Genomic DNA, 14,628 nt, shown 5'->3' with positions numbered 1-14,628 from the left:
AAGTATTGAAGATGAGTATGTTTTAGAAAGGTGAGTAAATAAGGGAGCAGATTTGGAGTTGGGGACCAGCAGATGGTTGGCATAAGAACTTTTTTCTTAACTATATGGAGATGCATAGAAGGATTTAAAGTCTAGGGAGAGAGATGATTTGGTTTGTATATTAGAATCTTAGACTCTTTAGAATGTTAGGGTTAGGAGAATATTGGAGGTAGGTGGGCCATTTAGCAGGATTCTAGGTGAGAGTAAATGAGACATTGAATTAAAGCTCAAACATTGCCAATGGCAATCTTGAGAATGGATGGTGAGTTTGAGAACTAGGATGGTGAAGATAGTGAATGTGTCTAAAGAATATAGTGCGTGTACTTCTGTGAGATCATCTTTTTTAGATTCCACATGTGAGTGAGATCATATAGTATTTGTTTTTCTGTGCCTGGCTTATTTCATCTAACATAATGTCCTTCAGGTTCATTCATGTTGCCTTAAGTGGCAGGATTTCATTCATTTTTATGGCTGAGTAGTATTCCATTGTGTGTAGAAACCATATTTTTTTTATCCATGTACCTGTGGATGGACCTTAGGTTGATTCTATGTCTTGCCTACTGTGAATAGTGCTGTGATAAACATTGGAGTGTAGCTATCCCTTTGACATACTGATTTCATTTCCTTTGGACACATACCCAAAAGTGGGATTGCTGGATTATATGGTAGTTTTATTTTTTAGTGGATGTTTTAGTGAATGTTAATTGTTAGTGGATGTGCTCTCATAACAGAAATAATGAGTATGGAAGTTAATGTACTTATTTATTACCTAGATTTAACCTTTCCACAATGTATGTATACTTCAAGACATCATGTTGTACATCATAACATACAATGTTATTTGTCGATTCAAAAATAAAAAATGAAAAAATACAAGTGTAAATTTACAAACTCATTCATTTTGTTAAGATGGAATTTTATAGGCCCAATTTCATCTCTGTATAATAAAATATCTGTTATCAGTTACCTAGGTGATAAGGGCCTTACACCCAAAGAGCTAATGAGATGTTTAAAGAGACTTAAAATAACTTACACATTGGAAATTGCTTAAATAGTAGAAAATGATTACTCAGTGCCCTGAAAAACTTATTTTTTATCTAAATTAGTAGCATAAAGTCATGAGAAAATAAAAAAATTATGATGAAAATGATCAGAACATGTAGATGCGTACTACTTTTAGAAAATGTGTAGTTAAAATTTTCAATTTGGAAATATGTTCCTTGTGTATAAAAGAATTCATGAGGCTTATGGAATTTTCTTTTCTGATCACTAAATTTAGAGGACTAAAGAACTGAAAGAATTACTGCAATGTATAGAGAGGATAGCTTCTGCATGAAGAAGAGCTGTACTTGTTTTTTGAAATTTCTGAAGCAAACCAATTATTTTCATATTTATTTATCCATTCTTTTAACAAACACTGTTTATTATGTTTGGTATTAGCTTTGGAGAAATTGTTTCTTTCAAGTATTATTTGACATTGGGATTATTCTTGGTGTTCTAAGGTCATGAGTTAAAATGAATCATGAAAGGCATCTTTTTAGAGTATTCTAATGTGTTACTTACATAATCATACTTTTGTCTCTTTGAATTACATTTCTTTGAAGAGTGGTTTTCAAATGATAATGGGTATAGGAATCAATGTCAGTGTGACAATATGGATTTCTAGGTTTTACCTCCATGTAAATTCAGAAAATCTGGGAATCTTGCCTTTTCAAATACCACCCGAGGTGATTCTTATGCAGGAGGTTTGTGGATGACTCTTTTAAAAACACTGCTTGTTAGACCACATGAAAAGATATGTGAAAATATTGATGTACAACAAGATCAGTAGATATCTGAAAAGATTCCTGTTGAACCAAATCTCCTGTTAACTGAAAGAATATTTGTGGAAAGAACTTTGTAACCTTTAAAGCACCATACTTATAAGTAGTCATTTTTATAATACTAATTGTAATAATTATGTTTTGAAGCAAGCTGGCTGTGATCATGTGCTAAACTCCAAGGTCAAGAGAGACAAATGTGGAGTATGTGGAGGGGATAACTCATCATGTAGGACAATAGCAGGCGTCTTCAACAGTGCTCATTATGGTAAGCTGTGTATTTGTTTCTAGTTTTCCTTTTCATTTGATATAATAAGGGAGTAAGTAATGAAGTTATAATAGTAATGCTTTTTTATTGTTTTGTCAACTTTGCACCCTTAGTCCTAAATAATTGTTAAAGAAAAATTTTCTGAATAGAAAAATATTTGATTTTATATTATACCAGATATATCCTTGAATTAATGAATTTGCCTGCTCAAGGCAAATGATTCTTAAAAATATATTAGATGCATTTATTAGCATAAATCCAGTGTTATTTGACTGTGATGTGTGAATACTCCCTCAATTAATAAAGTGCTTTTACATATGTTCCTGTAATCTAAAATGTATCTATTTATGAATCTTTCCAGGAAACTTTCAGATATTTTCATTATTTGAGCTACTTTTTTTTGGTTTAACCTGGCCTATCTGTGTGTTTCTTATTAATGGTATATACTGAAAATACTGATTGAAGGTGAAGGATAAAACCATTAACTTAAATGTTGATTCATAATTATTATCACATTTGATTTTCCAGGCAATATGTGGATCACAGATGTAATTGATATTTGTTGACCGTAAATTTATTTTTCTTCAAAATGTTATAGGAATGTATCAGATATTTTCCATTCTAAAATTTTTTCTACAAACACTTTTTAATAAAAGAAAGTAAAAGTGGACCTCTAAAAACTTTCCTTAAAAATTAAATTTTATTTTTTATGTCTCATTGTTCAGCTTTAAATTGTGTTCACATATTTTTGAACAGTTAGTATTAGTGGTTTCAATTAAAGCTGTGTAATTTAAAACTCAGTTTATTTTTTATCTATATGAAAAGTATTGGACATTTTACACTCTAGTGATACATATGAATCTTAGTTACTAGATGACTTGAATATACTATTTTCCTAGTTATTATTCATTAGTTTGTGGGAGCCACACATGTTTGATTCTCCTCTATAACCAACAGTACTAAATTCACTGAAAATTTTGTTTTCCACGATAAAACCACATGTCCAAAATTCTGTGAAAATTGTACTGTGAATTAATCAATTTGCAAATGAGAAAAGGTGTTAACTCATTTACAGGATCAGAATAGCATTTGTCACATTTCTGCCCCCTGGTGGTAGTCTTTATCTTATAATCTTTGCAATGCCTTAGACTGGCTTGCTCTTTTTCTTTCTTTTTTTCTTTCTTTTCTTTCTTTCCTTCCTTTCTTCCCTTTCAAAATATTATAAGGTACAGACATTTTGGTTGCATGAATTGCTTTTGTAAAGTTTGAGCCAAATTTATAAATGTGTCCATCACCCATATAGTGTGCATTGTACCTGTTAGGAGTGAGTTTACCAGTCGCCTCCTGCCTCCCCCACCTGCTTGAATTCCATTGAATTTTACTACCATATGTGCACAAGTGGTGATCAATTAGTTCCAATTTAATAGTGAGTACATATGATGTTTGTTTTTCCATTCTTGAGATACTTCACTTAAGAGGATGGTCTACAGTTCCATCCAGGTTGTTACAAAAGGTAACAAAATGTATGGTTCACCATTTTTTATGGCTGAGTAATACTCCATGGTATACATATATCACATTTTTAAAAATTTACTCATATTTATGGCTTGCTTTCTTGAAAAACTATACTAGCAAAGACAAAAATAGTAGAAGTAGTAGGTGAAAATATTTTATAATGAAAAAGAGATGAATTAAAATTATTCTTGTAGATCGATAACCTAGAACCACTATGCATATGATATTTTCAAAATCATCAAACCATTTATAACCTGTGTTTAAATGTGATGCCTTAAGGAAATATAAATAAGGCTGCTATAAAAATATTCAAGGTAATCTGATATCAGAGTTGTAAATTTAAGGACTTTTAAAACTTTTTAAGTTCATTCCATATTTATCAAAGTTAATATATGAGAAAAATTACAACTCCTTTTATTCATGTATCAAACAGGGGGAAACCTTAGAATAATACTAGAGCACAATTAACTATATCCTTAAAACCTGAGAGTATTGGGATAACTATGTAATATGAGTATTTTAAATGTTGGGAAAACATTTTTTTCTTATTTGATATATATTTGATATAGTGTTTCCTATTTTGAGCAGTACAAATGTTGCTGAATTTGGTCTCATAAAATAGAACTATTACTTTCTTCAGTTGAGTAAACTTTTTATTTTTTTCATAGTAAGCTTGTTAGTGTCCTTTTAAAAAATAATGTCAAATTTTAGGGGTACATAAAGAGATTCCTGCTCATACTATGAACTAAAAGCTTCAGAAAAAACTTTTTTGCTTTTTTTGGTTATTTTTTCAATAATGAAATTTAAAAATTTCATTATTTTGCTGTTCACTGAATCTCTGTGAACATATAGCTATGACCAATTATTTTGCTCTCTCCTGGATTTGTGAATAGCATGGGAAATCCTGATTTTTTTCATGTAAGAGTGTTAGTCAAATTTAGAAATTAATATGTGTATTAAGTATCTAAGGAGCTAAAACATTAGCTTTATACCATTTTAATATTAAGAATTTTAGAAGGAAAAAATAGGAAAAGTTAAGAATCCCAGACTCTGTATGTTTATAGACAACAAGCATTTTTTCTCAATCCTTAGTAATTTGTGTAAAGCATTGATTCAAAAGGAATAACCACTATATCATTTTTTAAAGATACAATGAAAGTTAGTCTGACTATGCTATTCATATTTTTTCAGTTATTCAGCAGTAATAACCTCTAGGCCATCTGCTTTTTATGAATTTTAACATGTGTAAAATTATATTGCAGGTTATAATGTTGTTGTAAAGATTCCCTCAGGAGCAACAAACATTGACGTTCTTCAGCACAGCTATTCTGGAAAACCAGAAGATGACAACTACCTTGGTAAACATTCCTAGTAAACAGCAGCCAATATGTGGTTCATGTACAATTTCATGGAGGTCTGTGGTTGATGTAAATTCCTAGAAGGCAACAAGAGTCCCTTGAGCAAACATGCAATTTCGGTTCATACTAAGCTTAGGTTATCTGACTCCTTATACATATGTTCTTAAGCAAAATATATCCTTTTAAAAGAACGCTGAATGAAATTCTGAAAAATAAATTTGTTTTTACTTTTTTCTCCATAAAAGAATTTTAGATAACCAAAGGTTATATTCTATTAGTTGCATGCGTATTTAGAATAAAATTTTCTTGAATCTTTTTATATAATATTAATTATAGAACTCTTTGAACTTAGATGTTTTAAATGGTTATCTTAAATGTTTTTACCATGTAGAAAAAGAGTTTAAATACAGTTTTTAAAAAGTTCTTGTATTTAAAAAAAGGCATAAAAAGAAGTGTGGTTTTTACATTGTTATATATTAATGAATATAGTGACAGTATATTGTCTTTTAGGTATTTCTAGAGTATGAACTTAATTCGTGGCATTTATTTTTAGAAATTAGCTTTCAGACTTAAAGAATTTCATTAAGGCACAAATATGAAAAGAATGTTTCACAAATCTTTTCCTTCTGTATAAGAAATATCTTAATGCTGACTTATGTATAATTCACCAAGCTGAAGTAGGTGGCTGATGGTGCAGAGCTGAAATTGGGAAAGTATCAATAAGATATGCGATATTGACCTAAACACCTACTGTGTATAACTGGCAGTCTGAATCTATAGTGAACAGCTTATCTCAGAAATCACATTTGGCACTACAAAGTTAAATGTAAAGGGAACAAGTGCTTCATGGGCACAGGGTTTCCTTTTGAGCTGATGAATAATTTTGGAAGTAGGTAGAGGTGGTGGTTGTAGAACATTGTGAATGTATCAAATGCCACTGAATTGTTCATTTATAAATGGTTAATTTTATGTTATATCAATTTCACCTCAATAAAAATTGCAAAAAATTTCCCAAAGAAAATCAAATGTAAATATTTTGATTATCCTTTTACATTTAGCTAGAATTCTTTTTCTTTTGTTAAAAATATTCCCTAGGTACATATATGTATATAGATATATGCTATCATATTGTAGATAAATAATTTAATAGATCTCTCAGTTTCCAACTGTAGATACATGTATCTTTCTAGGACTGGACCACAGGTTTTTCTCAAGTTTAAAAATTAGAAATGTATTTTCACCAATAAAGTATCAATATATTTCATAAGAAAACTACAAATGGAAATAAAGTCTAATTTGAAGTGAGTAAAATAAACATGTGACATCAATAGAAGAGATTCTTAAAACATATTTATAAAATTTGATGACTAAAAGTAGTGAATATATGGAGATTTTTTTCCTCAATAAGGTTTTATTTCTCTTAGATTTAATGTAACCAGTAATCCTTCAAATATGCCTATCCACTTTTGATAAAGTACAGGTTCTTACATAGAGGAATTTCTATTTCATAGGATAAATATAGAACTTTATTTGTTATTCATTGAATTCAATGTAATATATAATGGCAGTTATACTAGTACACATATACACAAAAACACCAAATTGCTTTTTCAGATGGCTATTGTATTTATTAGGAAGTTTAGCCATAGGTGATTTGTATGCTTTAAGTAAGATTTCCCAGAATGCCTAACAAATGTTTACCAAAAAGGTTATTTTTCCACTGAAAAGCAAAAAAGTATTTGATTAATACGAGGGTTTTCTTAGTATAAAATGTTAAATATTAAACATCCTCCTGAAAGCTAAACATATATAGCACAATACTTTATAATTTACACATAAATTTTACAAATATTTTCCAAATTTGATCCTGATTAAAAACCTGTGACATAGAAATTTTGCAGTTTATGGAAATTATGCAGTTTAGGAAACTGAGCAAGAGGTTTGTCCAAGATTATTACATAGCTGTCAATTGAAACAACTTGAACTAAAACCCATTTTTTTTTTTTTTGAGACAGAGTCTCGCTTTCTTGCCTAGGCTAGAATGAGTGCCGTGGCATCAGCCTAGCTCACAGCAACCTCAAACTCCTGGGCTTAAGCAATCCTCCTGCCTCAGCCTCCCGAGTAGCTGGGACTACAGGCACGAGCCACCATGCCTGGCTGATTTTTATGTTATATATATTAGTTGGCCAATTAATTTCTTTCTGTTTTTATGGTAGAGACAGGGTCTCGCTCAGGCTGGTTTCGAACTCCTGACCTTGAGCAATCCGCCCGCCTCGGCCTCCCAGAGTGCTAGGATTACAGACGTGAGCCACCGCGCCCGGCCAAAAAACCCATTTTTTTAACACCCAAATTTGTCTTTTTACTACCAAACTCCTATGGACACCATGTAATTTTGTATTTCAAAAGTAACAAATTATTAATACATGCTATATTATTTTATATTTGTATAGTATATAAATATACACACATAAACATATTTTACAGTCATATCAAATACCTTCCCATGGGAAAGAGAGAACAAGAAGAAGGCATGAACAGATAGGGAGGTAAGAGGAGTATTCTGAAAACCAGATATTCACATATGTATCAACAGTGATAGAGTGCCTCTCTATGAAAGATCTAGACATTTGTATGGAGAATAGTATAGACATTGTATGGCCTTTTAGAATATTGACCCTAGAGTTTTAAAGCTTTGTACTTTTTCTAAGATAAGCATAAATGGAATGTTGTAGCAGCCTGGCTGTTTGTTCTTTCCCTACCATTTGATGAGTGGGATTAATTTAAGTAATCTGTCTGCTGGGGCTTTGACTTCTTTCTGCTTTTGCACTTCCTGTATGTCCCTTCTGAGTTGCATGAATCATGGAAGAAGATGATGTTCTCAGATAGAAAAGTATAGGATAAATTTATTTTAGTATCTTTGGCTGATATGCTGAAGTTTCCCTACTTATAGGTGAGATCCCACATTACAGTAAAATATAATTTATTTGCTTAATTTATATTTAGATTCTTTAAAGAAGATTTGAATTTAAAAACTTAAAGTAGGCCAGCTGTAGTGGTTTATGCCTGTAAACCAGTAATTTGGGAGGCTGAGACAGGAGGATCTCCTGAGCCCAAAAGTTTGAGATCAGCCAGGATAACATGGCAAGATGCCATCTCTACAAAAAATAAAAAAATTAACTAGGCATATTGGTGTGCACCTGTAGTCCCATCTACTCAGGAGGCTGAGGCAGGAGGATTGCTTGAGCCCAGGTATTTAAGGCTGCAGTGAGCTGTGATCATGCCACTGTATCCCAGCTGCCTAGGCCATAGAGTGAGACCCTGTTTCTTTAAAAATAAATAAATAAATAAAGTATTTTCTGTCCTGTTGACTGATATTACTATTTCATGAGTAATATTTTATTCTTTTACAGCATTATCTGACACTCAAGGGAATTTTCTTTTGAATGGGAATTTTGTTGTGAGTATGTCAAAAAAGGAAATCAATGTACGAGGAGCTATTTTTGAATATAGTGGATCAAACAACTCAATTGAAAGAATTAATAGTACTGATCGACTAGAAGAAGAACTTACTTTGCAGGTGAATTCTCAGTAGTCATTAATAAGACTTAGCTTCAATCATTTTAGTAAACCACTGGCTACGTGTTTAACATTTATTATTGAATATAAAAAATGATGTCTTAAGAATTTATCTTTTATGAATTAATTGTATGTTTCTTTGTATTTTTATTTAGGTCTTGTGTGTGGGCAATTTATACAATCCTGATGTACGTTACTCCTTCAGTATCCCGATGGAAGAGAGGAGTGACCTGTTCACATGGGATCTGTATGGGCCATGGCAAGACTGTACCAAAATGTGTCAAGGTACACTGGTCTTAATTAAATAACAGACAAAAGTATGACTGGATGGTGGTGTCATTTGGGGTACTTTTAAGTCTGGATGCCTAAGTCCTCCCCACTGTCCACACACATGCACAGTCATAACAAAGCTTCCCATCTCTTTCCTTTTCTACTTTTCTCTTTACTGAATCTTTCTGTTTCTTATACTTAACAGCTCATTTAACACCACCCTTTTCCCCATTCACCATTATTGCTGCTTTCCTTCCCCATTCTCATTCTCTTGTTCATAGCCACAGTAGGTTTCTCTAACTAGTATCCTGCTTCCTGGTGAAATACCTGCCCTTTGTTCACTCATCTCCATACTCTTTTTCTTATTCCTTTAGTGTTGATATATCAAATATTCCTTCATTCTTTTATTTCTCTTTCCTGACCACGAGAAAATATATTTGTACTGATGGCATGAATAACTAAGGGAGTTGAGTGGGCAATGGAAAAGCAGGGAAATTTACAGTGGGGAAAGTGTGAAGACTGGAGTCTGTGCCAACTGTAATTAGAGATGCTTAATTGTGTAATACAGTGTTAGTTCAATGCAGTACACATTTATTGAGGGAATACTTTGTGTCATATTATTAATAATAATAATAAACCTCCAATTCTACATTCAGGTTTTAAAATCTGTAGTGGATGAAACAGATACATGAGTAGGTATCTTAATTTAAAATGGTAAGTACAAGGCTATAGATAGTCACAAAGCAGACTACAAAAAAGTTGGAAGGAGCAGTTTGTGAGGAGATTGAAGATGAAGAAGTTTGTATAGATTGGAAGAAGAGTTTTCATGGAGACCTGAGAAAAGACGTGGGAATTAGAGGAGCAGTGGGTCAGAGGAGACGGCAGCTCAGGACAATTTGGAGATGAACTTGTGATAGAAAGTGGGTGGCTAGAGGCAGTGAGCACAGATGATGAGAATATAAAGGACAGTTGAACAGACTGACCTGACAAGGTGCCAAAGGAACTGTGGTGCCCAATTCAGGAAGAGGCACAGCCATGGTCCTGTGGTATTGGGACAGTGCTGCCCAACATGAGTGTGTGGGAGCAGGTGCTCCCGTTACTGTTTGGGCAGTGTCTGAGTGGAGGGATACAGCAGGAGATGATGCGAGGTCACCTGGGATAAACGTTATAGGGAAAACACAAAGAGCTTTGGTAACATAGAAAAAGGAAGAATTCGTTTTGACAGACAGGCCCTGGATATACTTTACAGAAGAGAATTGGAGTTTTGGGAGCTGGGACCAGCATTCCAGCATTCAGTGGGTAAGCTCGTCTGTGGCCGTGGATATGGGGCGCTAGGAGGGCAAAGTCAAGCAACAGGAGAATGAAGGAACATTCTAAAATGCGATGAATACACCAAGTAAAGAATAACTGGATTGAAAATGGGAATTTGGACAAACATGGTGAGAGATGGTTTGGGATTCAAAACCAGGAGAAGTCTCTTAATCATATGCAGGGGAAAAGGAACTATTAATTATTTTACCACATAGTGTATTATGATTTTATTCCCTTTTTGGTGTAACTTTATGATTCTCTCAGGCTTGTTTGTTTCTGTGTGCTGAAAATTATCAGTCCCCAAACTTCTCAGAACAATGCATTTTGTCTTAATATTTTTCAAGCATATTATTTAATATATCAGTTTCAGTTTTCTTCACTTTTTATCTTTTGCTACCGTGGCCCTCTTTTCTCTTGCTGTAATTTGTTTGTGTTGCTTTTTAGGTTGGTTATAATGACTGTCAACTTGAAACTTCCCTTCATTATTAATGTGGGAAATCCCTTTGATCTTTGTTGATTTCCTACTTTCCAAATGCTATAAATTCCACTTTTTGGGTTTCTTCCCTCATTGAGTGGAACATATCCCTCAGTACTATTCTGAGAAAGAAAGTAGTTTTTTGAGACCTTTTATATCTGAAAATGGCATTATTCTGTTCTCATGCTCAATTGATAGTTAGCTGGCATAAATTCTAAAATTATTTTTCTTTAGAATTTTGAAAGGTTTGTTTTCCAATTTCCTGTACTTGTTTGTGGCACTTTCTATTCTGGAAGTTTTGTGGATCCTCTCTTTAATTCTAGTGGTGTGAAATGTCAGGACAATGTGCCTTAATTTGGACTTTTTAAATCAATTTTTCTAAGTAATTAGGATGCCATTCTAATTTGGAAACACAGATTCTTTGTCTTGAGAAATTTCATCGCGTTATTTCTTTGGCAATTTCCTCACATTAGTTTTTCTCCTCTACCTTTTTGAAACTTGTATTATTTGGATGTTCAACCTCCTAAACTGATCATTTATTTTCTAATTTCTTCTCTCAGTTTCACTGTGTTCTTAATGTTTCATCTCATAACATCTTGGTTTTGTTTCAAGAATACAGTACCTTCTATTATATCTCTGAGGATATTAATTATAGTCTTTAAGTTTTCTTCTCCCTGCCTTATATGTGTTTCAACCTAGTTCTATTTTGTTTTTGTTTACTTTACCTTCTTTTATGTTAGAGGCTTTCCTAAAATGTCTGTTGATCCTTTGTTGTTTGTTCATTTTTAAGAAATACTGAAATGCTGATGAAAGTCCTGTGGGTCAGGAAAGTCAACTAGTGGCTTCATTATGGAGTAATTGGGTCATTAAGTAGCCTTTTTGTACGTCACTGGGGACAAGCCCCAAATGTCATTGTCAGTTGATCTTTCTTCTTGTGCTAAACAGTCCCCCAAGAGAGGAATTCTCTTATCTTCTGATGGTCTTTAGAAGGCTGCAGGATAACAGAAGATGGCTTGGGGCCAGAGAGAGATGGAGAGCCCAGTGGGCCAGGACCTTATCATTCAATGTAGAGACCTTGACTTACCTCATTTTGGCACACTGTGTCCCCACCTGTCCTCACTGTGTCTTGTGCCCTCAAGTTCACCTTTTCTAGAGCTATGCTGACCAGTATGGTAGCCACTAGCCACATGTGGCTAGTCCACTGAAATGTGCTATAAGTGTGAAATACACACTGGATTTGACAGACTTAGTATGAAAAAAGTATATAAAATATATTAATAATTTTTTATAATATATTGTAATGACCATATTTTTTGATATTTGGGGTTAAATATAAATGATATTAGAATTCATTTTACCTTTCCTTTTACATTTTAATGTAACTACTACTAGAAATGTAAAAATACATATGTGGCTCACATTCTGTTTTTATTGGACAGTGCCGCTCTCAACTAGAATGGTAGTGGTCTAACCATTTGTTTTTTCAGGTCTACCTCTCACACATTCACCCCTTCAGAGCAACCTGGTGTTTTTCATTCCTGGGCTTTTCTTGGATTCTAAGGCATGAATGGTTTGTTTGTTATTTACTTTCCCACTTTGCAGGCTTAGGTTTCATCTTCCTTGGCTCTGTTAAATAGTTATTTCCATCTACTTTTCATATTCATAATTTCATTTTCTTCCCTTCTGTGTTTCTTTTTTTTTTCTTTTAGGTTTATGCCTTTTCAAAATTCTTTATAGTTATTTCAAAGGATATTTAGGAAGGAGTGGAGATAAACATACATGTTCACGTTTAGTTAACTGGAAATACAGAGTTGAACTGAGATAAAACAAAAATTTGATCATGTTGCTGACTGCTTAAAGGTTTTACTATCTCCCTGTTGCAGAAAGTGTGAAGTTCAAACTACTCTGGTCCATTATGACCACTTCTCTTAATTTGCTTTTGCTGTGGTTATGCTGCATGCAAACAATGGCCAAATCTCAGTGCCTTAGGACAACAAAGATTTATTTCTTGCTTATACCATGTTTTGTCTGCTAATTGGCTGTGGCGGTGCTCCAACTTGGTATCTACATCCATGTCAGGTTTTTGTTTTTTTTTAATTTATAGGCTTTATTTTTTAGAGTGGTTTTAACTTTATTGAAAAATTGAGCAGAAAGTACAGAAAGTTTCCTTCTTCCTTCACCCAATCCCCCTCAATTCCCATATTATTAACATCTTACATTAGTGTGGCACATGTGTATAATTTATATGCCAATTTTGATGCATTAACTAAAATCCATAGTTTACATTAGGGTACTCTTTGTTTTGTAAATTCTGTGAGTTTTGACAAACGTATAATGACATCTATCCACTAAAAATCCCCTATGCTTCACATGTTTATCCTGCCCTCTTTCCTCCACAACCCATGGCAACCACCGATCTTTCTATTGTCTGTCTATGTGGTTTTCATTCATGATTCCAGGCTGAACGATCAGCCCTATCTGGAAAATACTGTTCTGGAAAAGGGAAAGAGAGTTGATTGGGTTTGGAATAGGTCACATTACCTTACAGGTGATACAAGCCTAATGCCAATGAGCAGAGAGGAGTTCTTCTTCCACAGGAAGTTACTGTAATGTTGTAACAAGTAGCTATGTGCAATTCTCTTACAGGAAAAGGGCAAAAAAAAAAAAATAATGGGTAACAATATAGTGTATTATATAATAGCATTAGTGCTGTCCTTAGCTATTCAATTCTCCACCAACAATCACTCTCTCAGGTATAATGAATTTCTTTCTGCTGCATACCTGTCCCATCTTCCTTGGGTCTCTTCACTAAGCAAACTCCTCAATCATTCAGGATGCAGTTTGTGTATTATAAAAACTAATGTACTAGCATATCCTGTATGTTGTGTTGGAAATTTTTGCTTGCTTAGTTGACTCCTTTAAGCTATTAGCAGAATTAAGTAATTATGGAACATCTACTTATGTGAATTTTCCTTTCATTTTTAATTTTCATTTGACTTTGGCCAAGGTCTTCATAGAAGAAAAATTACCTGCATACGTAAGAGTGATCGTATGGTTGTGTCTGATCAAAGATGTGACCACTTGCCACTTCCATTGTTTGTTACTGAAAGGTGCAATACAGACTGTGAACTAAGGTAAAAGAGAAATAATGTATAATGTAACCAGGTTAAATCTAATAAGTGAGCTCCAATTAAAACATCTAGCACAGTACCAGACACAGAGCAGATATGTAACTAATACCCCTTGTCTGCCCCTGCCATTATAAAATTTCACGCTCACTAATTTAGGGTGAAACTCAGTACATAATTGGTATGAATTGTTATTTGTAGTGTTTGCTGAATACCTAGACTTAACATTTTTTTTGTAGAAAATGGAAGCAATGTTGTCTATAAAATAAATGCAGGTAAACTCTAATCTGAAAATTGGTGGTATAAAGATCCAAAACAATAAATGTAGCATGATTCTGTAGTTCTCACTGAATTGATGAACCAATGAACTTCTGAAGCTTGAAGATTGGAGAATAAATGGATTTATCTCCCTGATATTTTATCAGTATTTTTCCCATTAAACTTTAAGGAAATTGATCTAAATCATGGCAAGGATATTATCACTTCTAACCTAAATTTCTTGTCATTTGGAGATTTTTGGGGATTGGTCTTGGAGTGACACAAAGCATACTATCCCCATATTTCAAATATTTTTTTTTGCATTGTAGCAAGTGATTTTAACATTCAGGGATGGCCAGACCTCTTTCACTCAGCAAGGATGAGAATTTCTATATATTTATGATGTTGTTTGAAAACATATAGCAAAAGTGTAGTGGTAGGACTGCCTGTGTAAAGTTGCACTGCAAATTCTATGCTTTGTTATCCTGGTATACTCACATTGTCTGATAGATTGCTAGACTACAAATTGGGATAATTTGGCTAAAACTAGTATTTTTACTTGTGGAAAACATATTTTCCCTGTACACTTGTCTAAATAAGATTACAAGAA

The 14,628-nt window shown here is 33.3% G+C and overlaps 1 protein-coding gene across 1 annotated transcript in view; it reads left to right on the top strand.

Moving 5' to 3' along the window:
* The window catches only part of ADAMTS20 (ADAM metallopeptidase with thrombospondin type 1 motif 20), a 163,010-nt gene that overhangs the window by 73,890 nt on the left and 74,492 nt on the right, over positions 1-14,628 (top strand). The window contains exons 15-19 of the mRNA XM_012746250.3: positions 2,010-2,127; positions 4,905-5,000; positions 8,411-8,577; positions 8,732-8,861; positions 13,640-13,766. Of these exons, the coding sequence (XP_012601704.2) occupies positions 2,010-2,127; positions 4,905-5,000; positions 8,411-8,577; positions 8,732-8,861; positions 13,640-13,766 (638 nt within the window). The remainder of the gene's footprint in view (positions 1-2,009; positions 2,128-4,904; positions 5,001-8,410; positions 8,578-8,731; positions 8,862-13,639; positions 13,767-14,628) is intronic.

Source organism: Microcebus murinus, chromosome 10 (genome assembly GCF_040939455.1).
Source record: "Microcebus murinus isolate Inina chromosome 10, M.murinus_Inina_mat1.0, whole genome shotgun sequence".
Taxonomy (NCBI): domain Eukaryota; kingdom Metazoa; phylum Chordata; class Mammalia; order Primates; family Cheirogaleidae; genus Microcebus; species Microcebus murinus.
The sequence above is the reverse complement of the archived record's forward strand: the minus strand, read 5'-3'. Positions and strand labels throughout refer to the sequence as shown.